The sequence below is a fragment of the Tenrec ecaudatus genome, chromosome 18 (assembly GCF_050624435.1).
Source record: "Tenrec ecaudatus isolate mTenEca1 chromosome 18, mTenEca1.hap1, whole genome shotgun sequence".
In the NCBI taxonomy this organism is placed as follows: domain Eukaryota; kingdom Metazoa; phylum Chordata; class Mammalia; order Afrosoricida; family Tenrecidae; genus Tenrec; species Tenrec ecaudatus.
In genome coordinates, this window is record NC_134547.1 from 18847849 (window position 1) to 18872841 (window position 24993).

The 24993-nt window shown below is 57.7% G+C and overlaps 2 protein-coding genes across 3 annotated transcripts in view; both read left to right on the top strand.

Moving 5' to 3' along the window:
• On the top strand, nucleotides 1-20289 carry SERTAD1 (SERTA domain containing 1). 2 transcript variants are annotated; one of them, XR_012780868.1, is made up of 4 exons: nucleotides 1-139; nucleotides 2074-3131; nucleotides 20084-20127; nucleotides 20223-20289. XR_012780868.1 is itself a non-coding variant. In XM_075537242.1 (2 exons), exon 2 carries the CDS (start codon nucleotides 2074-2076, stop codon nucleotides 2785-2787), a length of 714 nt encoding a protein of 237 aa, XP_075393357.1. In that variant the 5' UTR covers nucleotides 1-139; the 3' UTR covers nucleotides 2788-3135. The 2 variants fall into 2 exon arrangements, 1 of the variants encoding a protein (XP_075393357.1); XM_075537242.1 differs by lacking the exons at nucleotides 20084-20127; nucleotides 20223-20289 and having other exon boundaries at nucleotides 2074-3135.
• PRX (periaxin) overlaps nucleotides 13868-24993 on the top strand; it is a 17356-nt gene continuing 6230 nt past the window's right edge. Inside the window, exons 1-5 of the mRNA XM_075537241.1 lie at nucleotides 13868-13910; nucleotides 20084-20127; nucleotides 20223-20321; nucleotides 20406-20531; nucleotides 23642-23798. Of these exons, the coding sequence (XP_075393356.1) occupies nucleotides 13868-13910; nucleotides 20084-20127; nucleotides 20223-20321; nucleotides 20406-20531; nucleotides 23642-23798 (469 nt within the window). The remainder of the gene's footprint in view (nucleotides 13911-20083; nucleotides 20128-20222; nucleotides 20322-20405; nucleotides 20532-23641; nucleotides 23799-24993) is intronic.

Here is a 24993-nt window from a genome sequence, read left to right on the forward strand (position 1 = left end):
GTGCGCTGGAGTCAGAACGGCGTCTCACCGCTTAGGCGCCGGTTGCCGGAGGGGAGCGAGCCAGCGATGGTGCCGCTGCCGCTTCTCGATTGGCTGAGTGTCGCTCAACCTGCGTTCTGATTGGCAGCTAGCGAACTGGGTATGTAAATGAAGGAGAGGGTCTTGACTGAGGAAGGGGTACCGGCTGCCGGGTCTGGGGGGCGGGGTGGGGGAGGCCCGAAGCCCGCGTCCGGCAGGTGCGCACCGGGGCTGCCCGGGATCGACATCCACGGGCGGGTACTGTCGCCCGCCCGGCCCGGCCGGGTGAATCACGCCGCAGCCCGGAAAGGGGGCGGAGGCGCCGGCTCCCTGGCTCCGGCTGCGTGACTCACCCGCCCCCGCCGCCGCCGCCGCCGCTTCGGGAGGCTCTGCCTCCAGTGCCTTCCGGAAGCAAGCGGGAGGCCGGGAGGGAGAAGTGGCTGCCCGGCTCCCGCCGGCACGGGCCGGGCGGCCGGCCGAGTGAGAGCCGGGACGCTGGCCTGTGTCAAGGGGCCGGGAGCCTGAGGGGCCGGAATCCCCGGGGGAAGGCCGGCCGGGCCGCCGCCAGGGGGCGCAGGCGCTCCGGGGGCGGAGTCTGGGGCGGGGCCTAAATTCCTGTGGTTCCGGACTCCAGGGTCCAGAGGAAGGGGACGGAGGACCCGGCCAGGGACAGGGTAGTTGGATGGAGCGGTCACTTTCCATGCCCTTCTCCGCCGAGACTCCAGGGATGGATCTGGAAGCAGTTCGGGCGCCAACTCACTGCCGTTCAATCGATTCCGACTCAGAGCAACCTTTTAGGACCCAGTAGAAGAGCCCCAGAAGCTTTCCAAGTTGTAAATCTCTGCCTTTTTTCCCCTTTTCTTCCAAGTTGTAAATCTTTATGGAAGAAGTCGGCCTCATCTTTCCCCGCCAAGAGGTCGGTGGGTTCAAACTGCCCACCTTTCGGGGAGAGCTCTCTAATGCTTTCCATAATTCCAGGGACCTGCTTCCCACCTGGTCCCGGAGTGCCTGGATTCGCAAACTGCCCAGTTCCAGTCAGGATTTTCCAGCACCTCTTGTCTATTCGGTATCTCAAATACATCCAGAGCTGGCCACCCTCCTTCCGTGACCACCACCAGCTTGCTATCAATCACCCTTTGTCCCCAGGAGGACAGCAGCCTCCTGTGACTCTTGGGGACAGCACATAACACTGCTAAGGAGGATCTGCTTATGAAAACCAAATCCATTCACAAGAACACCCTCCCCCCACAAAAAAAATCCATCAGTGACTTCTCCCCACAATGAAATCCAGACTCTGAGGCCCCCTGGACCGGGCCTTTTTCTACCAGGTCTCTAAATCTAAGCCCAGTCTAGTCAGCTGGGGGGCCTTTCTACATGTTTGCTGCTTTACCTGCTTCCCAGAGAGCCCTGGGTTACACCTTGTTGGAGAAATCTCTCCTGACCATCCCCTCACCTTAAAACTTCAAGTGCCTTCCCAGTACTAGCTATCAGTTACCCGTGTTTGTTGTCTGACTCCTAGTAGATGTTCTTCAGAAAATACTAGACCGCGCTCTGTGAATTGGCCATGTCTTGGGAATTATAGATAGATAGATAGATGGAGCTCTGGGAATTACCGATAGAGAGATGGAGCTCAGATAGATAGATAGATAGATAGATAGATAGATAGATAGATAGATAGATAGATAGATAGATAGATAGATGGATGGATGCATTGAAGGTGATTCCCACAAGGCGAGCTGGTCAAACCCACCAGCTTTCTCCAAAGGAGAAAAGAGAAGGCTTTCTAGCGAAGTCTCAAAAACTCAAAGGGTCAGTTCTGCCCTGCCCTCCAGGATCGCTCGTTGTTGTGAGTGGGAAACGACTTGATGGCAGTGAGTTCTTAAGCTTTTATGGGTTGGAATCAATGCCCTGGCGGTGGGTTTGGTGTTTGGCTTTTTAGGACACCTATATTCAGAGAGGGTAAGTGCCTCGCCCTGGGCCACACACACAGCAGAGTGCAGAGCCGGGATTTGAACACATGTGCTTCCCTTAATGGAATGACCTTCCTGCCCACAGATGATGCTGGGCAAGGGCCTGAAGCGCAAGCGGGAGGAGGAGGAGGAAGGGCTGGCAGTGGACACCTGGTGGCTGGATCCTGGTCACCCAGCCGTAACACAGGCCCCGACGGCCACTGCCGCCTCCAGCTCCCTCTTTGACCTCTCGGTGCTCAAACTCCATCACAGCCTGCGGCAGAGCGAGCCAGACTTGCGGCACCTGGTGCTGGTCGTGAACACACTGCGGCGCATCCAGGCCTCCATGGCACCCGTCGCCACCCTGCCACCCGTTCCCAGTCCGCCCCCTGCCCCCGGAGTGGCTGACAGCCTGCTGGCCAGCTCGGACGCCGCCCTCTCTGCCTCCATGGCCAGCCTCCTGGAGGACCTCAGCCACATTGAGGGCCTGAGCCAGGCCCCCCAGCCCCTGGTGGACGAGGGGCCCCTGGGCCGCCCCACTGGAGGGGCACCCCCCAGCCTGGGTGCCCTGGATCTGCTGGGCCCGGCCACTGGCTGTCTGCTGGACGACAGCCTGGAGGGCCTCTTTGAGGACATTGACACCTCCATGTATGACAGTGAACTCTGGGCCCCTGCCTCCGAGAGCCTCAAGCCCGGCCCTGTGGAGGGGCCAGGCAAGGAAGAGACCACTCCAGAGCTGGACGAGGCCGAGCTGGACTACCTCATGGACGTGCTGGTGGGCACACAGACACTAGAACGGCCACCAGGCCCGGGGCGCTGACCCACAGGACTGGCAAGTGTGGACTGCCAGTGGACCTGAGCTAATGGGCGGGCCAGCTCTCCACAGAAGAGCAGAGCTGGCATCTGGTCCAGAGAGAGGGGTGTGGGCCCTTCTGGTCACCCGGAACCCAGACTTGGGCAACTTCACAGCACTGCTCTTGTTACAGGTGGGCGGGGGAGTCTGGGATTGGACCCAGCGACAGGCTGTGTACAGGGTCTGGGGCCCGGCATGCCCGTGGGCCAGGCCCAGGGCTGGACTGAACTGCCTGGTCTTCTTCTTCCTCGATGCGGGAAAAGAACTGAATCCAGTTTTGAAATTAAAACCAGCCCTGAGAAATCGATTATGTAAGTCTGCGCTGTTTTGGGGTTTTGTTTTTGTGTTCTTAAAGTTGTTTCTAAGCTCGTGTAAGGGTGAGCTCATTGGGCTAAAGTTGACTGAGCACGTTCGGCATACCTGGTACAATTTGGAGGTCTGCATCCTAATAATCCCATAAGATGGACAGTATCCAATTTACTGACTTGGGGCCCAGGAGGTCGTCCCGTGAGGAGGTAGGTTTAAAACCATGCATTTTACTGCTTTCAAACAAAACAGTTCACCAACATTGAGCCCGTCCTGACAAACAGCAGCGACCCTGAGACAGTAACTCTCTCTTTGGGGGAGTAGAAGGCCTGCTTTCTCTTATCAGATCAGCTGGTGGTTTCGAATGGCTCACCTTGTGGTTAGCTAGCTGCCTCTTTACTTCTTCACAGCCCCCAGAACTCTGCGCCAGGTTTCCTGCCTGTGCCTCTGAGTGCGTGTAATGGGGACTGGGCTGACCAGGCCACTTTAAAAAATGAACTCCAGTCTGAGCCCAGAAGTTTACCTGTGTCTTTGGACCGCTGAGTAGAACCTTGGAATGGCCCAGAAAGGCTGGGTAGAACCTCCCACTGCTCAGCAGCCAAGGAGACGGTCCGGTTCGGAAAGCTCAGGTCCACTCAGCATGGCATAGCCTTCTCCCCATGGACAGGGGACAGGGCGGGTGGCTGGGGCACGATTTCTGGAAAAGTGCCACCAGGCTCAGCGGCTGGACAGTGGCCGGGCAAGCAGTGGCGCTGCCCTTGGGCAAGAAGCCCAGCCAGGCCCAGGCGAGCCGGGCCCACCTGCCTGCCTGCCTGCGGGCCGGTAGCTCGCTGGCCAGAGCAGCGCCGGGTGTCTGCCCGCCCCCGCGGTCCAGCCGCATTCCTGGCCCGGCTGGGAGGGGCGCACACTCAGAGGCCTGGCACGGGCTGAGGGCGCGTCCTTCCTGGCGGCGGTGGGGGCAGGGCAGCGCCCGGGGCGCAGGGGCGCGGGGACAGCTAGGGGCGGGTGGGGAGGGGGCCACGGTGGCCAGAAGGGCGGGCAGACCCTGAAGTGGAGAAGAGGATGACCGGAGGCGGGTGGGGATCAAAATTGCGGGGGCCCCTGCCTCCCCTCCAGCCGGAAGCCTCCGGGAGGCCGAGCAGGCAGGGTGGAGCTGGGCAGGCGGGCGCTCCGGGCCGGCCCCTCGGGCGGGGCGGGAAGGGGCGGGCAGAGCCCAGCTTCCTGGGCCCGCGGAGGAAGTTATGCCCATTTCTGGACAGGCACGAGCCCGCGGGGAGCCAGCCCCGAGGCTCCCACTCTGCGCGTGGGGCTGGGTGCCCAGTGTGGCCCCATCCAGGCGTCGGGCCAGGAGGCTGAGCGCGCAGCAGTGCCGCCTCGTGCCCGGTTTGGGAATCGGCGATGCCACCCCCCCACCCCCACCCGCTCCCGTCTCGGGCCAGGTAAAACTGCCCCCGTGGGTTTGGGAGATGGTAAAGCCTCATCTTTCTCCCGAGACGTGGCTACTGGCATCGAACTGCTGCGCTGGAGACTCCTGCCACCGTCTGGGGTTCTCTGGAAATTGGCATCTGCCCCGTGGTCTGGAAAAATCCCCCAAACTAAATAAAACTCACTGCCATCGAGTCGGTGCCAACTCATAGTGACCCTAGGTAACCCGATAGCGACCTATAGAGAACTGCTCCCGGGAGTCTGAGACTGACTCTTGACAGGCGTGGAAAGCCTCTTCTCCTTCAGGAGCGGCTGGTGGTTTCGAACTGCTGATGGTGCAGTTAGCAGCGCAACGTGTAACCACTGTGCCACCAGGGTGCCTACCAGTGATCTCGGGCGGTGTCCGACCCCCAGCATACCCCAACTCACTGCTACCCAGTGGATTTCAATTCTGAGTCCTGCAGGAGGACTAGAACTGCCCGCATGGGGTCGCCAGGGTGGTAAACCGTTAAGGAAGCGGCGTATCTCCTGAGCATTGGTGGGTTCAAACCACTGAACGCTTGGTTAGCAGCCTGCCACTGAATCCATGATACCACCAGGGCTCCCTGGGACAGGGTCCAGTTAGTTACCCAACACTCAAGGTCAGCAAGGGCTTCCGGGTGCTTCCTTGCTAATCCATAGCGGACAGTGGCACCGGTTCCCACCACATCCGTGATTCGGCTTCTCCGTCTGGCTGGCATTCATCTCTGTCCCAGCCGCCCCCCAGCCCCTTCCAACACGATCAAAGCCTTGTTTCAAATGCACAGTGTCCGGCAGGGAGGGAGGACCCAGCCAGCCAGGAAGGGCATGCCACCCTGCACATGGGTCAGCAAGGCCTTCCTGGGGCTTGCTTGTGTCGGAGACCAGCTGGATGGGCCGTGGTATCCATGGTAACGGGCAGCCTGCTCCTCTGTCCTAGGTGCTTCATCTTCCTCTGTGTGCAAGCCCCACACAGGGTCTGTATTTCAGGGCAGCCGAAATTCTTTTACAGCTCGATTAGGCCGGTGTTCTAGCAGATACCTGGAAGAAGGGCCATCGATTTGGGAATCGATCATCCCTGGACCCTACCCTCTGATGCCCCCAGGTTTAGGAGACAGCTCATGCCGAAGGACCTGCCCCACTCTCCCCGTGTCTGAGTGCAGGTCCCCCGGCTCTGACGTGTTCCTCTGAACTCCAGAAACCCACATCATTGGTCACTTCAGCCAGCAGGTTACAGAACCCACAGCCCTGCTGGCTGAACCCTTTTCAGGGGGGAGTGCAGTCTCACACCTGCCCCCCCAGACCAGCCCCGCTAGGTGGGCTCTCCCAGGGGCCCCTTGCTGCCCTTGCCTCTCCTCCAGCCCTTAGAGCTAGAGATCAGCTGGTCTCCTTTGAAGTCCTCCCCACCTCCCTTCACTCCCTCAGCGAAGATTTATCAGGGGCAACTGTATGCCGGTCGTATGTCCCCTGCCTGTCATGTTGTGGTTGTCAGGTGCTGTCCATTTGGATCTGACTCATAGCAACCCCAGGAGACACTTCCCGGCCCTGCACCAGCCTCAATGGTTCTGTTTGAGCTCCTCAGGGCAGCCCCTGCGTCAATCCATCTCATGGGTCCCGAAAATCCACCCCAGTCGTCTGAGTTCTGTACCCGGGCCTCCCTACACTCACTTTCCAACCCTGACCCGCTCAGCCGGGGCCCCGGGCATTTACCGAGCATTCTGGTGGGTGCAAGGAAATGGAATGGGGCTCAGAGAAATGACTGGAGCAGGGAACTGTGTAGCAGCCAGAACACCTGACTAGAACCTCAGCAGGACCTTCTGGTTGCTGTGTAGCCCTGGGCAAAGCACTCTACCCCTCTGGGCCTCACGGGGGAAATGGAACAGTAACCGTATCCACCACCAGGGTCCGCTGTCCTGAGAAACAAGAACACATCATGCATGTTGACTATTCCTTTTAAAAAATTTTTAATCGTTTTATTGGGGGCTCTTACAGCCCTTATCACAATCCAAACATCCAATTGTATCAAGCACATTTGTACATATGTTGCCGTCATCCTTTTCAAAACATTTTCTTTCTACTTGAGCCCTTGGTGTCAGCTCCTCATTGTTTTCCCTCCTTCCCGTACTCTCCTTCCCTCACGAACCCTTGATAAGTTATAAATTATTCATATTTTCATGTCTTACACCAACCACTTGTCTCCCTTCATCCACTTTTCTGCTGTTTGTACCCCTGCAGGGGGTTATACGTCGATCATTGTGATCGGTTCCCTCTTTCTCCCCCTACCTTCCCCTTACCCTCCTGGTATCGCTACTCCCATGATTGTTCTTGAGGGGTTCATCTGTCCTGAATTCCCTGTGTTGCGAGTTCTTATCTCTACTAGTGTATGTGCTCTGGTCTAGCTTGATTTGTAAGGTAGAATTGGGGTCATGATAGTGAGTGGGGAGGGAGCATTAAAGAACTAGAGAAATGGAAAAAAAACAAAACCTAGAGGAATGTTGTAGGTTTCTTCGGTGCTATCCCGCGCCCTGACTGGCTTGTCCCTTCCTGTGACCCTTCTGTGAGGGATGTCCAATTGTCTACAGATGGGCTTTGGATTTCTACTCCCCAACCCTTCACATCACCATGATTGTTCTGGGTCTTCTGATGCCTGATACCTGATCCCTTCGGCACCTCGTGATCACCCCGACACACTCACTGTCACCCGCGAGATACGGAGTGGCTCACAGACGCTCCGTGTAGGATTTCTGAGACTGTGAAGCCTGACAGGACCTGCAGTTGATGGGACCCGCAGTTAGCAGCCCAAAGCCTAACTCACAGTGCCCCAGGGCTCCTTATTGAACAGTTCCCTAAGTCTCATTGAATGGCCACAGCCAGGAATTCTCAAAGGGGTGGCCCTGTGCTCTAAAATCCTCTAATTGGGGGCTGGGGCAGCCTGGGGAGGGCTTTTATCCAGGCCCAGAGGACTTGGGAGTTAGGAGGGAGCCAGGGCAGCAGAGGGCTGGAGGAGGAAGGCCCATCTCCCCCTCTCCCTCTCAGGGCCTTGAGCAGCCTGGTGTGGGCGGCAGGAGGGAGAAGGTGGGAAAGGATGGGGTTGTAGGGTGTGGCTGGACACTGAACTCTGAGGGCACTGGGAAGAGGAAGGGAAGGGCACTGTTGGGCCAAGATGGAGGAGGGGCCCAGGACAAGGCCCAGGAACCAGCAGGAGAAGCAGGTCTGGGACTGACCCAGGCAAGCCAGGGACACATTGGGTGCAGATCACCAGGGGAGGGCACCTGGGAGGCTGGGTTTAAAAGGGGCATGGAGAATAAAGGGCAGAGCGGTGGGGAGGGGACATCGGGTTCCCTTGCTGGCTGGGGGAGGGCCCTGGCAGCTGGGCAGGGCAGGGGAGGCTGAAGCCCCTGCTTGGTGCAGACTGGGCCCAAAGAGCGTGGTCCAGGGGAGCCGCTTTGCTTTTCCCTCGCCCGGCAGGATGTCCTGTGTTTACTGAGGTGGCCTTGGCCGGAAGTAAGACCTGGTGCCACCTTCTAAACTGGACTTCCCTGGCTACACCCCCTTGGTGAAGGCAAGCAAGACAGAGATGTAGGCATATAGAGAGGAAGAGAGAGAGACATAATCATAGAGAGCGAGGGGGAGAGAGGGGAAGAGAGGGACAAGGCACCACAGAGAGGATGAGACCAAGACAGAAGGCACAGAGACAGCGAATAAGAAATCATTCATTCACCATAAAGTTCACAGCTGACCAGGAAGGCAATTCTTCGCCTGACTGCACACACCAAACTCACTGCCGTCGAGTCAATGCTGACTCGGGTTGGGTGGAGCTGCCCCTGTGAGGCTGGAAGTCTCCGGGTGAATGAAGGAAAGATTGAAGTCGTCACGGATCTTTGTCTTGCTGGGATCCACAATCAATGCTCATGGGAGCAGCAGTGAAGAGATGGATTAAAAGACGGGTCGCATTAGGTAAGTCTGCTGTACAAGACCTCCTTAGAGTACGACAAAGCACAGGTGTTACTCTGATGACCAAAGTGTGCCTGACCCAAGACAGGGTATTTTTTTTTGACAGGGTATTTTTAATTGTCTTAGATGCGTGTGAAGTTTAGACCTTGAATGAAGAGGAACCGGTGCATTTGAATTGCAGTGCTGGCGAAGAATATTGAAAGTACCATGGACCGATCTGTCTTGGAAGGACTCTGGCCAGAGTGGTCCTTTGAGGTCAGGATGGCAAGACGTCATCTAACATACTTTGGACATGTTGTCAGGAGAGACCAGTCTTTAGAGAAGGACATTGTGGCCGTTACATAATCTGTCAACTTGCAGAGGGCTGGAGTCTGGCCTCTCAATCAGGCCACAGCCAATGAGGCCTCTGTGTGGGCCTGGCCTTCACCTGAGGATTCTGGGAACTCCTGTCTTCTTCCCTGGAAGCCGGACACACAGACTCACTCTCTGTTTTCTCTTCCTGGTGACCAGACACATGGAGCTTCATTGATGAAGCCAGAGCCCTGGAAAGCTGGAGGAGTCACGTGGAGACCCCTGCCAGCGCTGAGATGCTTACAACGCCACTGGATCCACAAGACTTCCCACCCACTGGCTTGTGATCTTCCTGCACTCAGTATCATTGCATGTGTTGCGTGAGTCTGAAGAGAACTTTATAGATTGGTATCGGACATATGGCCTAATATTGGACTTAAGGACTTGATCTGGACTGGGCTGGGATGTTTTCTCAATATACAATTGCTCTTTATATGAAGCTCTTCCTTATACACACGAGTGTCTAGAATTTGTTTATCTAGCTCACACAGGCATCATGTTGGGTGAAGCAGAGGAAGGGGCGTCCTCAATGAGATGGACTGGCACGGTGGCTACGATGGGTTCGCACAACATGAGGACGGCTCAGGGCTCAGCAGTGTTTGGTTCTGTTGTGCTTAAGGTCACTATGAGTCGGAAGCGACTCCATCGCCCCTAAGAACAACTCCATGGGAATAGAAAGCCTGGTCTTTCTCCCTTGGGGCGGCCAGTGCTTTTGAACCGCTGTTGACTGGCAGCCCAACGGGTCACTGCCACGCCCCCAGGGCACCTTGCCCCGGTGAAGGGCATCTGCAAAGATCTTCCCGCTACCACTGTTGGTGGTAGGATGCCTTCCGGCTAACTCTGACCTATCACCACTCCGGGAAGAGCCCAGTGCTGCCCGGTCCTGGACCCTCGTCGGGTTTGAGCTCCTGGCTGTAGGCACTGTGTCCACCCATCCCGTGGGGGCTCTGCTTCTCCACTGACCCTGCACTCCGTCCTCCTCCAGGGACTGGCCCCTCCTGATGACCTGTGGGAAGTCCATGAGACAAAGCCTTGTGTCTCACGGTCACCACAGAGGGGACTCTGCTTCTTCTTCACCCCAGCCTCCTTTGTTCCTTCTCCCGCCAGTCCATGCTTCAGCACCAGGATTCTTCCTTGTCCGGCTTCTGCCTGCTCATGAGGAGACCTAAGGCCGGGGATTTCCCCCTAGGGCCGGGCCCAGGCAAGGCTCTGAGGGAGAGGGAAGGGTGGTAGGGTACTAGTCTCCCTTTTCTGTTAGACCCTGAGCCGGGGAGGAGGGGGTTTGGTGGGCTCCAGCCCTGGTCTGCAGCTCAGACCCTCCACCCACCCCTGCCCGTCCTTGACCACTCAGTTCTAACTTCACCCCTTCTGTATCCCCCCCGCCCCAGGAGCCCTGGTGGGTCTTGCTGGGTTTACATCTGGAAGGTCAGCCGTTCGAAACCACCGGCAGCTCTGAGGGAGAAAGATGGGGCTTAAGATGGAGAAAGATGGGGCATAAAGAGTTACAGTTTTAGAAACCCCACAGGGGGCAGTTCTACCCTGTCCTCCAGGGCAGTGGCTCTCAACCTTCCTCACACCACGACCCTTTAATACAGCTCCTCATGTGGTGGTGAGCCCCAAACATAACATTATTTTCATTGCTACTTCATCACTGTCGTTTTACTACTGTTGTGAATCAGGCGATCCCCGTGAAAGAGTCATTAACGCCCCCCAAAGGGGTGGAGACCCACAGGTTGAGAACCGCCGCTGTGGGGCCTCTGAGTCAGCACTGACTCGAGGCAGTGACTTTGGGCTTCTTTGTGTGGCTCCTGAAGGCCCTTGGGACAAAGCCTTAGCCCCTCCTTATAGTGCTGCTCCCCCGGGCCTCTCAGCTTCCCACCACACCCTCAAAGAAGCCAGTTTCTCAAGTGGACTCCCCCACCCAGGACCTTTGCTCTGGTTCTTCCCCCTGCTCCACGCACCCTGTCCTCCACCCATTGCTAGTTGTCTCATATGAGATCCAATGTCACCTCCTCTGGGAAGCCCTTCCAGGTGCCCCTGGCAGTGCCAGAGATTCCAGGGGTCCTCAGTTGGTCCTCCCCCGTGGACAGGAACTTGCTATTTCCCAGTTTCCAGAAACTCCACGTTTCCCAGCCGATCTCCCCGCGGCTGCTGTCTGTGTGCTCCCACGCAGATGGCGCCTGAGTCGGCCCATAGCGCTTGCACGTACGGGTCAACATGCACGTAACCTGTGAAGTATTGAAAGTGCCACAGGCTGCCCGATGAATCCACACACCTGCTTGGAAGAGGTACAGCCGGAATGCTCCTTCGAAGCCAGGATGGCGAGAGACTTCATCTCACCTACTGGGGACTTGTTGCCAGGAGAGACCAGACCCCGGCCAAGGACATCCTGCTTGGTGAGAAAGAGCAAGCCCTTTGGGGAGATGGATGGGCACGGAGCCGGCAGCCCTGGGCCCCGCCGTGACACCGACCACGAGGAGGGCGCGGTGCTTCATTGGGGTGTACGCTGGGTCGCCCCTGTGTGTTTTGGTCATGTTCCTCGGGGGTACATAGATGAACAGAGACCAGGGTGAAACCGAACTTGTCAAACAGAGAGTGCTGTGTTTGGCGCAGAATGAGCAGGTGATGACGTTCGGTTGTGTAAAGACCGCCCATCAGAAGCCCCAGCACCCTCCCCGTGAGAGGACTCGGCCGCCCCTGGGCGTGTCTCACCTAGTGGTGACAGGCCTCCCCTCCCCTGCTCTTCCTGCTGTGTCACTCTCCTCCTCACAGAGTGCTCTTATTCCTCTGGCCTTAGAGAGCCATGACACTCGCTCTTAAATGGTCTGGAGAGGGAGGGTAGGAAGGGGGAACTGATTACAAAGATCTACATACAACCTCCTCCCTGGGGGACAGATAACAGAAAAGTGGGTGAAGGGAGACATCGGACAGTGTGAGATATGGCAAAATAATAATTTGTAAATTATTAAGGGTTCAAGGCGGGGGGAGCAGGGAGGGAGAGGAAAATGAGGAGCTGATGCCAGGGGCTTAAGTGGAGAGCAAATGTTTTGAGAATGATGAGGGCAATGAATGTACAGATGTGCTTTCCACAATGGATGGATGTATGGATTGTGATAAGGGTTGTATGAGCCCCTAATAAAATGATTTTTAAAAATCAAAGGCATAAATCTGACTTGAATAGTTTAAAAAAACCAGCCTGGATATATTAAGCTATCAAAATAATAGCAATAATTAAAAGAGCATATAAACAGGCATCGTTTATGAACGAGGCTACGCCAGGAGCCCTGGTGGCACGGTGAGTACGGCTGAGCTAGGTCAGCAGTTTGAAACCACCAGCCGCTCTGCAGGAGGGAGACGGGGCTTTCTGCTCCATCCACACTTACAGTCTCAGAAACCAACAGCGGCAGTTCTACCCTGTCTTATCTGGTCGCTAGGAGTCGGCACCAGTTGGACGGCAAGGAGCGTTTAAGTTAAATGACCTTTAGGCTTGATGAAGACTTCAGGTATCGAGATGCTACCAGAGCCACAGCTTTGGAGCACCCCCCCTGGGCCTTCGTGATTCCAGAAAGTCTGGATTCTTCGGGAATTTGAAACTCTGTCCCGCATTTCCCCTCTTTTGAGCAGAAGAGGTTCTTCGGCTCCCAGACATTTCCAACAAAATGTCTAGCTGCCTCCAGGTTCACAGAGCTCTGGTGCTGCGGTCGGCTACGCGTCGGCGCTAACCACGCGGCCAAACACATCGAGAGAGAGAGAGAGAGAGAGAGAGAGAGAGAGAGAGAGAGAGAGAGAGAGAGAGAGAGACACGCGGCCGTCTTGTCGTGTACAGCTTGGCAGCAGCCTGGGAGACCATCGGGGCAGCTCAACTGTGCCCTACGGGGTCGCGGAGTTGGAATCGACTTGAGGGCTCGGCCTCCTGAGTCAGGTTGTTTTCACAAAACGATCCTTCTGCCTATAACCTGATTTCCCCTTGCTTCTTCTCTTCCCTAGCTCTCCCGAGTCCTTCAAGTCTCAGCTCAGCTGTCCCCTCCTCCAGGAAGCCCTCGCAGACACCCCTTCCTAGGCTGGGCCGGGTACCTCCTCGGGGCTCCCCCATCACGCTCTTTGGTTTGTGCCTTTCCGGGCCTGACCTAGACCACTCACCAGACTGTTGACATTGGCTGGATTGTCCACCCCATGAACGCAGGCCCGGGCTGTTTCAGTCAGTCCCACTGGGTCCCCAGCACCATCCAGTCCAGGGCTGGGCACAAACCTGGTACCCACACGATGTTGGCTGGCAGTGGGCGAGAGATGGCTCCCTCCTCTTCAACCTTCAGGGTTGATTCAGCTCAGTTGTCGCCTTCTCCAGACACCCTTCCCTGAGCCGGCCTCTCAGGGTGCATCTAGGTCAGTGGTGTCCCCCGGCCAACCTGTGTTTGTTGACTGAATCCAGGAACAGAGAAACGTTTGAATGACTCAGTGGATGAGAACCCTAGCTGCAGAAAGCCTGCAATGGAGGCAGGGTCTCCTCTGGCTCCCTGGCAGCCCCTGGACACACCAGCCCTTCGGCCTCTCAGTGAGGAGGGTTCATGTGGGGTGGGTGTCAGCCCCACCCCCCCACTCCTGGAGGCTGCCGGGACTGAAGGCATTCCGGACAGTCAGCACATTCCTGTCCATGAGTGGGTGGGGGGTGGGGGGATTTCAGGGAGAAGGGGAGGGGAGCCCCCAGCATTCCAAGAGCCTGCCAATCCATTCCTGATCCCCTAGGTCTCAGGGAGTAGGCCCCCTACCCTAGGTAAGGGGTGAGGGACAGGCCAGAGGAGGGTCAGAGAGATGGGCAAGGGGAGGGCTGCTAGCTGAGGCAGAGGCCTGGGGCCTGAGCCCCACTGGACAATGGGGCCCAAAGCTGCTGACTGGGGCTCTGGAGGTAATCCCTGGGCCTCCCCCAGTGCCCGCTGCAGGCCTGGGCTCAGAGTGCTCTGTGCAGCCCCGGCAGCAGCCGGGAGGGTGCGGGGATATGTGGGGCTACTTGTGTTCTTTCTGCCATGCTCTGGGGTCTGGTGAGTGGGGTCAGCCTGGGGGCCAGGGGGTCAGCGGAAGATGTGTGGCCTTGGCTTGGGAAGCTGGACAGGTCTGGGTTCGAATCCGGATGCGGGTGGCCTGGGGTGAGTCAGCTTGGCACTCAGAGCCTCCTTAACTGAAACAGAGTGGGCAGAGGAGAAGCAGGTTTTAGGGGTCTGGGTCTCAGCCCCGGCAGCGGGAGCATCCTGGCAGTGTTGCTGTGACCTGGGTCCAAGCTGCCTACCCTGATCCCTGGGGGCCGGAGGCGGGCAACAACCAGCCAGAGTAGCACCAGGGGGCTTCCAAAGGTGGGTGGAGAAATTCTATTATCTTATAACTCCATTTTTCCAAGCCTCCTCACATTTGGGACATGATTTTTTTAAAAGGAGAAATTAACAACCCGCAGCTGCTGGGTTTCTTTCAACTCCTAGCAACTTCAAGGAAAGGAGCCCCCGTGGCGTAGTGGTTACGAGTTGGGCTGCTAGCTGCCGGGTCAGCAGTTCAAGACCACCAGCTTCTCCAAGGGAGAAAGACAAGGCTTTCTAGTCCTAGAAAGGCTTACAGTCTCTGAAAGGTCACGAGGATTCAGGATCAGCCTGACCTGATGGCAGTGAGCTTGTGCGTGGGGGCAGGGGACTGCTCTGGGGTGTGTGTGTGTGTGTGTGGGCGGCGGGGGGGGGGGGTGTCCCAGACTGCATGAATCCCTAACAGCAGCACATGGCCTCTTCGGCATGGCTGGAGGCTTTGAACTGATGACCTTGTGGTTAGCAGCCCTTCACTCAGCCCACCGGGCCACCAGGACCCCTGTCTATGAGGAAGAAAGCGGGACAATCCTCCTCTGTGACACAGTGGGGTGGGTGGAGGGTTCGTTCAGTACCCAGAAGTTGGAATCCACTTTGACATCCACAGATCTAGGCTTCTGTTTTAGGGCATTTACCTCGCCGAGAAATTCCTCCATCGATCACCCCCCTACGTCCCCTGACCACCAGGACTAGCCTGGCCCAGCACTTGCCCCGCTGCGCCACCAGAATTCCCAGGGCACATAGAGCGGGCCGGCCCCCCAAATAGCAGCTCCATTCAACGGAGAAGTGGGGCTCCCCAGGCCAGGTCTCATTCAGGCCCAACACCCCCTAAAAGTCCCACCCCATTCAGGTCCCCACATGTGCTTGAGAGTAACAAGATAGGCAAAACCAAACCCATACCCAGAAATAAAACCCTGCCTCACTGCTCAGAGCCCCCATAGGACAGCGTAGAATGGCTCCTGTGGGTTTCTGAGACTAACTAGTTACCCGAGTAGAAAGCCCCGTCTCTCTCCCACGAAGCAGGTGGAGACTTTGAACTGCTGACTTGGCAGTTAGCAGCCCAACGCTGGACCACCACGACACTATAGTCGTTCTTTCTGTGTAAAGGCGCTTCCCCTCTCTTAACTTGTGGAGTTCTCAAAACCCCACGAGGTGGGCCTTCTTCACCTGCTGACGGGTGAAGCAATGGTGCTCCGCACACATGCCTAGGCCCGCCCACGGTCACACAGCCAGAAGTGGCCAAACGGGTGTTAACCTGACATTGACTGGGAGAGAAGAGTGGAGGGAGCTGATCTCAGGGACGCCAGGCACCAGTGGGGTCATGTCTGGGCCAGGGAGCCAGGACAGGGTGGTAATGGATGCTGCATCTCCAAGTGGGGGGGTCCAAGTGCCATTACCACCTCCTTAGAGGACAGGGTGGAACTGCCCCCGTGAGTCTTGTCTCTGAGACGGTAACTCTTGACAGGAGCAGAGAGCCTCCTCTTTCTTATACAGAGCGGCTGGGGGTTCCAAACTGCTGACCTCACCGTTAGCAGCCCAATGCAGAACTTCCCCAGGACTCCTCCAAGTGGAGGCAGCAATGTGCAAAGCCCTGGTGAGGGGCTCCTGGCTGCCCTCTGAGTCCAGGCTTGGGGCCAAGGCCGTCTCCCGGCTCCCCCCACCAGAGGATGGAGGCAGTTGGCAGAGGGTGATGTTTGTTTCTCTGCCACCCACCCTCCTGTGACTTCATGCCCCGGCAGCCAATGGCGGGGTCTTCACTCCTCCCCCTTCCCGTCCCTTTTCCCCCCAGCCTGGGGCTGGGACTGAGCAGACAGACGGGAGCTTCGGGGGAGTCTGGAGGCCCTGCGGTAAGGACTCAGCCATCGGCCTGCTCCGGGCCAGGCTGAGGCATGGTGGGAAATGAGGCCCGGGGTCGGGAGGTGCTGGGAGGGTGCCTGGGGCTCCGGAGCCAGACCCGCATGCCCTCCCTCTTTCTGGTTCCGCAGCCTCGGGCAAGATACTACACCCTTTGTGCCTTGGCTTTCCTAGCTCTAAAATGGGCTCAAGGAACCCTGGTGGCCTGATCATCACAGAGTCAGGAGTTCAAACCCCCCAGCAGCACTGCGGGTGAAAGATGAGGCTGTCTGCTTCTGTAGAGATACACAGCCTTGTGAGTCCCAGGGAGCAGTTCTACTTTGTACGAGGGTGGGTGGGGTGGCGGGCGGAGGGTTACGAAGGCTTTCACATACGCTGGTGTGAGATGACATGAATTACTGAGCTGGGGCAGGTTTCTGGGGCCTGGGCCATGCTCTCTAGCAGGGGGTCTCCTGGGGGGCAATGGCTGGGTGGGAGGCAGAGATGCAGCCACTGGCCCCTCTATGCACCTGATGCTCTCCGAGACAGGGGCCTGGTGACACAGTGCTTATGTGTTGGGCCGCTAACCACAAGGTCGGCAGTTGGAAACCACTGGCCGTTCCTTGGAGAAAGATGGGGCTTTCTACTTCCACAGAGAGTTACAGAAACTCATGCGGCTGCTCTGCCCTGTCCTGTAGGAGCTCTGAGTTGATGCGATGGCAGTGAGTACGATGAGACTCCTACTGACCCATGGGACCTCCGGGTGCCAGGGCCGCTGGCCTCACAGTACCCGGACTGCTGCGTCTTCCTTTGTGGAAGGGCTGGCTGCAAATCTCCCTGTTAGGGGAGCCATTGCCCCAGCTAGGGACTCTAACTCCCTGCTGTCGGGCCATTCCAACTGCTAGCAATCCCGTGGGAATGGGTAGAGCTGCCTCTGTGGGTCTCCAAGATGGTAATCCTTTCTGGGAGCACACAACCTCCTCTTTCTCCCTCGGAGAGGCTATTGGTTTCAAACTGCTGACCTCGCTGTTAGCCGCCCAACTCATAACCACCTGGGAGGGGGCTCTTGCCAGGGACTGGTCTGCATTCCTGAGCTGTGTGCTGGGGACGTTCCCGCTTCCCTGTGTCCGCTGTGTGCTCGTGCATCCTGACAGCCCCTCTCGTGTACAGACGAGGGGACTGAGCCCATTTTACAGACGAGGAAACTGAGGCCCTGTGATGCAATGACTTTGCCCACCGACTCATCCCTTAGAAGTGCTGGAGCAGGGATTTGAATGGAGGCAGCCCCAGCCCATGCCCTTCATCCCCTCCCCATCAGTTTATGGCCTCAGATAGCATCCAGGGGCTTGGGGAAGTCCAGCGAAAGCCCCTCCCCTCAACAGCTCCCATTATGGAAGGCAGCAGCCCTGGTGGGCAGAGGGCAAGGCCTGGGGGCTCCTCAGCAGGGACCCCGATCCAGGTCTCTCCTACACACCCCCAACCTTACCAGTGGCCCCTCGGAAGGCCAGTGGACGGCTCCTTAAGCAAGCAGTGCCGTGAGACTTAATGAGGGCAGAGGCCGGGACAAGGCTTAGCTCACGTAGCGAGAGCTTAAGAAACAGACACTGCGAGGATGGAATCTGGAAGCTCAGGGCAGCGCCCCAGTGTGGCTACACCATGGACATCTGGACGGACCGTCTGGCCTGGAGTCACCAGGGGCGTCCCATACACCAGCAGGGACCCTTCCCCCCAGCAGTACTCAGAGGGATGGGCAAAGCTGGGAACGGAGTGCCTGGGGCGGGGTGGGCTTCCTTCCGAAGCCGCCCCCACTCCACCCCAGGATCTGGGTACGTGGTTCAGGAAGGGCACCCTGGAGCTAAATATAACTGGGGTTGGGCAGCTGTCCCAGGCAGGGCTACGCAAGGAGGACAGTGTGTCTTGTCCCCGCCCTGGCTCTTTCCGGTGCCAGGCCCCGGGGTGGGTGGGATCCTAGCTGCCTGGCCTAGGAGCTTGTGGCCCAGGAGACCCCCTCCATCCACCGACACGCCCCACTCACACACACCAATAAACAAGAGGCTTCGCCTTGCCCCCAGATCGTGGCGCTATGGGGTGGGGTGGTGCTAGTTGGGTGAGCTTTTCAGACTTGGGCTCAAGTCTCGGCTCAGTTGCTAGGACCCTGAGCTGTCATGTAGGTGACACTGTGGTGACATAGTGGGGTGCTAACCATAAGGCCAGCGGTTCAAACCCACCAGCCGCTCAGAGGGAGAGAGATGAGGCTTTCTACTCCTGTAAAGAGTTACAGTCTGGGGAACCTGTAGGTTCTGGACAAATCGGCATCGACTTGGTGGCAGTGGGCCTGGTTTGGGTTTGGAGCTCTCGTCTCTTTCAGAAAATCCCAGGAGGCCATGCTTGCAAAGTATTTGCCCAGGCCAGGGCTGACCTTGATGAGACCCCTCTCAGAGATGCCTGTTTGGGGGATGCCCCTAGCCCCTCCTCCCCAAACCCAGAAGCCTCACTGGGCTCCACCCTACACCCCAGAGTGCTCAGGACCCCCGGTGCAAGTTACAGAGTAGGACAGGAGCCAAGGAACCAACTATGGCTCTGTCCTCTGCTCCCTGGGCAAATCCCTGCCCTCTCTGAGCCTCAGTTTCCACCCCTGGAACCACCACAACATCGGGGTGGTTCTGAAGCCTATGGGACCCAGCACAGGATCCAGTTGGGAAGGGAGCACCCCCAAGACATGGGAGCCGACCCCCTGGGAGCTCTAGCTGCCTGCTGGGAGGGGCTGGGAAGGACACAGAGACCAGGACCCTCTGAGAATGTGAGAGAGGACCCTTGGGTGGGAGGGCAGCAGGAGAGTGGGTGCGGCAGGCAGAAGGCTGTGTGTGTGTGTGGGGGGGTCCCTGTGTTCTCTGTCCTGGTCGCTGAGGGTGGGCTATGAAGGGCTATTGTGCAGCTGGGGGGTGGGTGGGCAGGGCGGAATGCGGCTGGGCATAGCAGATGGCCCATTGTTTGTGGGAATGTGCCTCGTGAGGCCTGACCTTTCGATGTGCAGTGGGGGTGGACAGGCTGGCATGTCAGGTGGGCCCCAGCCAGCCCTGAGTCAGGGAGTCAGCGGGGCGGGGCAGGCTGGCAGCAGTGCCCTAGACCCAGAGCAAATCTGTTTGTGACTTCCTTCTCAGAAAGTCACCTCCAGACAGGTGGCTTGGCCTCTCTGAATCTGTTCTGACTGGGATCAGACCGTCCCTCGTGAGGCAGGAACAAAAAAAGTCCACACTCAATTCCTCCAATGGGCTATTATTCCTGGCCAAGGGCTCACGGTGCCCCATAGGACAGGGTAGAACTGTCCCTGTGGGTCCCCAAGGCTGTAGCTCTTTACGGGAGTAGACAGTCTCTTCTTTCTCCCATGCGGTGGCTGGTGGTCTCCAACTGCGGACCTTGCAGGCCCTTAGGCTGTTCTTAGCAAGACCAAGGGTAGGAATGGTTATCAAGTGGTTACCATGGGCCAGGCCCCTGTCCTCGATGCAAACTCATGTAACCGTCCTGGCGCCCCCGGGAGACCGACGGGGCTTTCCTTCCCGGGCTGCAGACCAGGGACCTGATGCTGTGAGACGGGGCATCCATCTGAGTGGGCCTGTCATGAAATCATGGGTTTGGGCGCCTGGGTCAGCCACTCAGTCTGGCTTTCCTGTGAGCCGTCCAACTGCTTCCCTACCTGGGACAAAGGTCTTCCCAGACTCGGTTCCCCAACCTGTATATGGTGCTAGGGTAGGGTCGGAGGGGCGTGACCAAAGCTGGTCCCAGGACACAGTCGGTGGGAGTGTGCTAGGGATGATCAACATCAAACAGGGACACTCCCTGCCATCGAGTGGACGCTGATTCTGAGTGGCTCTATAGGACAGGGTGGAACTTCCCCTGTGGGTTTACGAGACTGTAACTCTTCGGGGAAGTGGGGAGCCCCTCTTTTTCCTGAGGAGTGGCCGGTGGTTTCCCATGGCATAACCCCCACGCCACCAGGGCTCCTTAGAGCTGATGAGACTCTCCGTTATCCTTCTTAGAGCCCCGGACCCGGGAGGCCCAAATTGCCAGCAGAGAGCCCAAGGTGAGTCCTGACTGGCGCCCCACGCCCCACCTGCCTCCTCTGCCCATCGCCTGGCCTGCACGGAGGAGCCTCATGCCCTGGTGTCTCCTTGACAGGCAGCAAGATCCCAGGGGAAGGGCGCACACCCTGTGGACATCTGTGCGGCGCCCCAGGCGGGGGTCCTGCTAGGAGGGGGTGCCTGTGCCCAGGCCGAGGTGAGAACACACACCTACCCTGTCCCACCTCCTAATCAGTGGCCATCCCCTCCTGGCCTCAAGCCCCGTCTCTGTGCCCCCCAGGCTCAGAGGCAGCTGCTCCATGCAGAGCTGAAGCTGGTCCTACAGCAGAAGGAGCAGCAGCGGTGGGAGCCTGGGGCCCAGGAGACTTCCAGAGGAGCCATGGAAGGCAGGAGCCGGAGTGCTGAGGTGAGTGCTCTCTGGGGGGTGGAGGGTGCTGACCAAAGCAGCCAGGAGACCGGTCTTGGCTTCTCTGTGCCTCCGTCTCCTCATCTGCGAAATGGCACTAGCACATGGGTCTATTTTATGGTGGCGCTGTGGGCTAGCCATGGGGCTGCTACCTCCAGGGTCGGCGGTTCAAATCCACTAGCCAGTCTGGAGGAGAAAGATGAGGCTGTCTGCTCCTATACAGATCCAGTCTCAGGGACCCAATAGGAGGCAGGAGGAGGAGGCCTGGTGGCGGCTAACCACAAGGTCAGCAGTTTGAAACTACCCTCAAGGGAGAAAGATGAGGCTTTCTAGTCCCCTAAAGCAGCGGTTCTCAACCTGTGGGTCGTGACCCCTATGGGGATGAATGACCCTTTCATCACAGTAGCAAAATCACAGTGAAGAAGTAGCAACGAAAATCATTTTAGGGTTTGGGGGGGGGGGTGTCACCATAATGGTTGAGAACCATTGCCCTAAAGAGTTACAGCCTGGGAAACCCACAAGGGCAGTTCTACTCTGTCCTACTGGTTCACGATGAGTTAGGATCAGCTTGATGGCAGTGAGTAAATGGACTCAACCAGGAGTGTTGGTGTAGTGGTTACATGTTGGGCTGAACCACAAGGTCAGCAGTTCGAAACCACCAGTCACTCCTAGGGAAAAAGATGAGACTTTCTACACCAGTAAAGAGCTGCAGTCTCGGAAACCCACAGGGGCAGGTCTACCTCGTCCTACAGGGTCACTAGGAGTTGGCCTGGACTCGGTGGCAGTGATTCTGATATGAGTCTGAACTGACTCATTGGCAGCAGGTTTGGTGTTTTGGTTTTGGTTCTGTGGGGGGGGGGTGGGGGGAGGAAACAAAACAAAAGGAAAGACCTGATTAGCAGCCTAACACCTAATGCATTATGCACCCGAGCTTCAGGGCACAATCCCAGCCATGCCACTTCACCAGGCAGCCCTGGGCAAGTGAGTTTGCCTCTCTGAGCCTCAGTTTTCCTGTGGGTGAAATGGGGCAACCTTCCCCCACCGGGGAGGCTGTGTGTGACTCACTCTTAGACCTGGGCAGCCTCCTGGAACATGTACTGCCGGCACCGTGGCAGACCAGGCAGTGGCACGGGCTGGTTCTATTCTATGTCGGCCAGGCCCCGAGTGCTCAGCTTTGGACAGGAGCCAAGCTGAGGCAGGGGAGGTGGAGGGGCAGGGGGCTAGGGCAAAAACTCAAGGCCACTGCTTACAAGATGGCTTACGGGGGTCTGGGACCAAAATCCTGTGGTGGCAGCCAGATGCTTTACTTGCTGTGTGGCCATAATGTCACAAGTGGGCAAGTCACGTCTCTAGGCCTCAACGTCCTCCTCTCTGGCCAGTTAAGACCGTGGCAAGGATGCTAGGAGAGGCCACACTCCAAGTGCTTAGCCCAGGGCTTGCTGAGCAAAGGGAGGCGGTGATGGTGGTCCTACTGTGTGCTCTCTGCTGCGCTCTCCATTACTCCTCTTTCCCTTCCAACTTTGTCCCTGTCCCCCTGGAGCCACTACTGTGGTGCATCTGTTTAGTCCAGACCTGATCCCTCCCCTCCCCCCCATCCCCCCCACCCCCGGAGTCAGCCTCCAGCAGGTGTCAGTTTACAATCCAGTATGCTCAGGTCATCCAATCGGACAGCAAGGCAATTGGCCCAGAGAGGGCAAGGTTCCCCCCTAGGGACACACAGCAGACTGTGAACCCCAATAGATGAGGAAGCCAGGTCTCTCACTGCCACTTCTGGGAAGCTCTGGTGTGGACCCCACAGTGCTGCTGGGCCTGGGCCAGGGCGGCACCATTTACAGCAAATGCCTGAAATGCCACGTCTGCTGGGCCACCATTCACTACCCACGCATCCTCCCCACTTCACTGGATTCCCTCTCTGGTGGGCGTTGGGCAGGCCTCAAGGTCACTGAGTCCACAATGGGGCGGTTTCACATCCATCAGGCCTCCAGGGAGGCCAGTCTCCCCCTCACACCCCATCCCGAACCCCAAAAGTGCTTTCTTCAGAATCCTATTCCCACCCCACCCCTTGTGCACTCCCCAAGGCTCAGCCCTGCCTGTAGACTATTTGAGGGTGTGCTTCAAAAAATGTCTGTGGGAAAATGAGATTAACTGCATTCCATGTTCCCACGGGCTTTCTAAAGCCCCCTGGCACCTTCCTAGGAGCCCTGGTGGCACAATGCTTACACGTTGGGCTAGGGTCTGCAAGGTCAGCAGTTGGGAACCACCAGCAGCTCCACGGGAGAAAGAAAGAGCTTTCTACTCTGCTTAACAGTGACAGACTCTGTAACCCACCGTGGCAGTTCTGTCCTGTCCTATAAGGTCGCTGGTCGCTCTGAGTCAGCATCGACTGGATGGCACTGAGTTTTGAGTCTGTCCCCTCCCTCCTGGCCCTGCACGTCCTGGCCTCCTCCACACATCTCTGCCACCCCGTTTGGGTCACACAAGTTGGAAGGTTGAAGCCCACGGGTGGTTCCTCTGAAGACAGGGGCGATGGTCTGGCCCCTGCACACACAGGAGCGCCCAGAGTCTCAATAGCTTTCTCCATTACAGTCAGGGGCCTGCTTCTCCAGCCCCATCCTCCCCAACTGGCCCTGCCCCTGGGTCTCGTCACTTCCCGTCGCCAGTGCGAGTCCTGGTGGCATAGTGGTTAATTAAGGGTTGGGCTGCGATCCGCCAGGTCAGCAGTTCAAAACCTCCAACTGGAAGATGAGGCTTTTAACTCCCACAGAGTGTCAGTCTCGGAAACTCACAGGGGCCAGCTCAGGCCTGTCCTGCAGGGTCGCTAAGAGTCCGCACCGACTCCACAGCTCTGATATCTCTCCGACTCGCGGGGCCCCTAGGACAGAGCAGAACTGACCCCATTGCCTTGCCGTGGCGCAGACCAAGGTTCCTTAGCGGACCTTGACCGCGCCCCATCACCCCGGCCATTCCGACCTGAGCCCCCAGGGGTGCGCGAACCTCGGCGCGCACCCGGCCGCTTGCCCGCGACAGTCGCTTTGCAGCCACGGGGGCGGGCTCGGACGGCGCGCGCCCCGGCCCCAGCGACCCATGGCGACCCCTCGGGCCCTCCACAGGAGCTGAGGCGGGCGGAACTGGTGGAGATCATCGTGGAGACCGAGGCGCAGACCGGGGTCAGCGGCATCAACGTCGCCGGCGGCGGCAAGGAGGGCATCTTCGTGCGCGAACTGCGCGAGGACTCCCCGGCGGCGCGGAGCCTCAGCCTGCAGGAAGGTGGGCGGGGCCTGTGGGTGGGGGCGTTTCCGATGGGCGTGACTTCCCGCCTGGGGGCGTGGCTAGGAGGGCCGGTGGGCGGTGACTGGCTGAGGGGTGTGTGGGCGTGGCCGGCGGCCAGGAGGCGGGGTTGGGTTAAGCTTTAACCCGTAAGGGCTGGAAGCGGGTTTTGAGCTTCTTTCTCCTTTGCTTGGCGATTGTGCGGATGTGCCAATCGAGGTTTCTAGTGGAGTCCAGCCCCAGATGCCCCATGGACTAGCTCATGATCTTTTTTCTGCCTACTTCTTTTTCAATCTCTGAAATGGCAATCATTCTGGTACGTACTTCTGCCAGTTATTCTGAGTCAGTATTTGAAAACACATAGCTAAGCGGTTCGCGGTAAAGTCAGCACGAGGTGGCGGTGGTGGGAGGCGCCGTCGCTTCTGACCCACGGAGACCCTATGGACGGACAACAGAATGAAACACTGCCCTGTCCTGCGCTAGCCTCAGTAGTACAATGTTTGAGCCCCGTTGCTGCAGCCACTGGGTCAATCCATCTTGTTCCTTTTCACTGCCCCTCCACTTTACCAAGCGTGATGTCCTTCTCCAAGGACTGGTCTTCCCTGGAACCGTGTCCAAAGTATGTCAAACGAAGTCTCAACACCTTTGTCTCTGAGCAACGCTCTGGCCGTACTTCTCCCGCGACAGATCGGCCGGACCTTTTAGCTGTTTCTGTACTTGCCCGTCAGGGGGAAGGGGTGAAGTTAACAGCTTGGATGAGGTTGGGAGGGGAGCTCAGAGAGTGAGCCAGGACTTAGAAAACAGATGAGGCCGTGGCATTCATGCATGCAACAATTATTTATTAAGCACCTTCTATTTCCAGACCGAGGAGCCCTGGTGGCGTAGTGGGTTACTCATGGGGCTGCTAAGGACAAGGTCAGCAGTTCAAATCCACCTGTTGCCCCGAAGGGGAAAGACAAGATTTTTTTTTTTTTTGATTCTGAAAAGATTTACAGCCTTGGAAACCTGCTGGGGCAGTTCTAGCTATGAGTCAGAATCACTTCATGTCAGTGTTTGGTTCTGAGGTTATTATGAGACACTGTTCTAGGTGCTTGGGCTGCAGCAGTGACAAAAGACAAATAAGTGTAGACGAGGAGCATGGGTGGTGTGACAGCTATGCGGTGGGCTGGTAGCCAACCACAAGATCAGTAGTTTG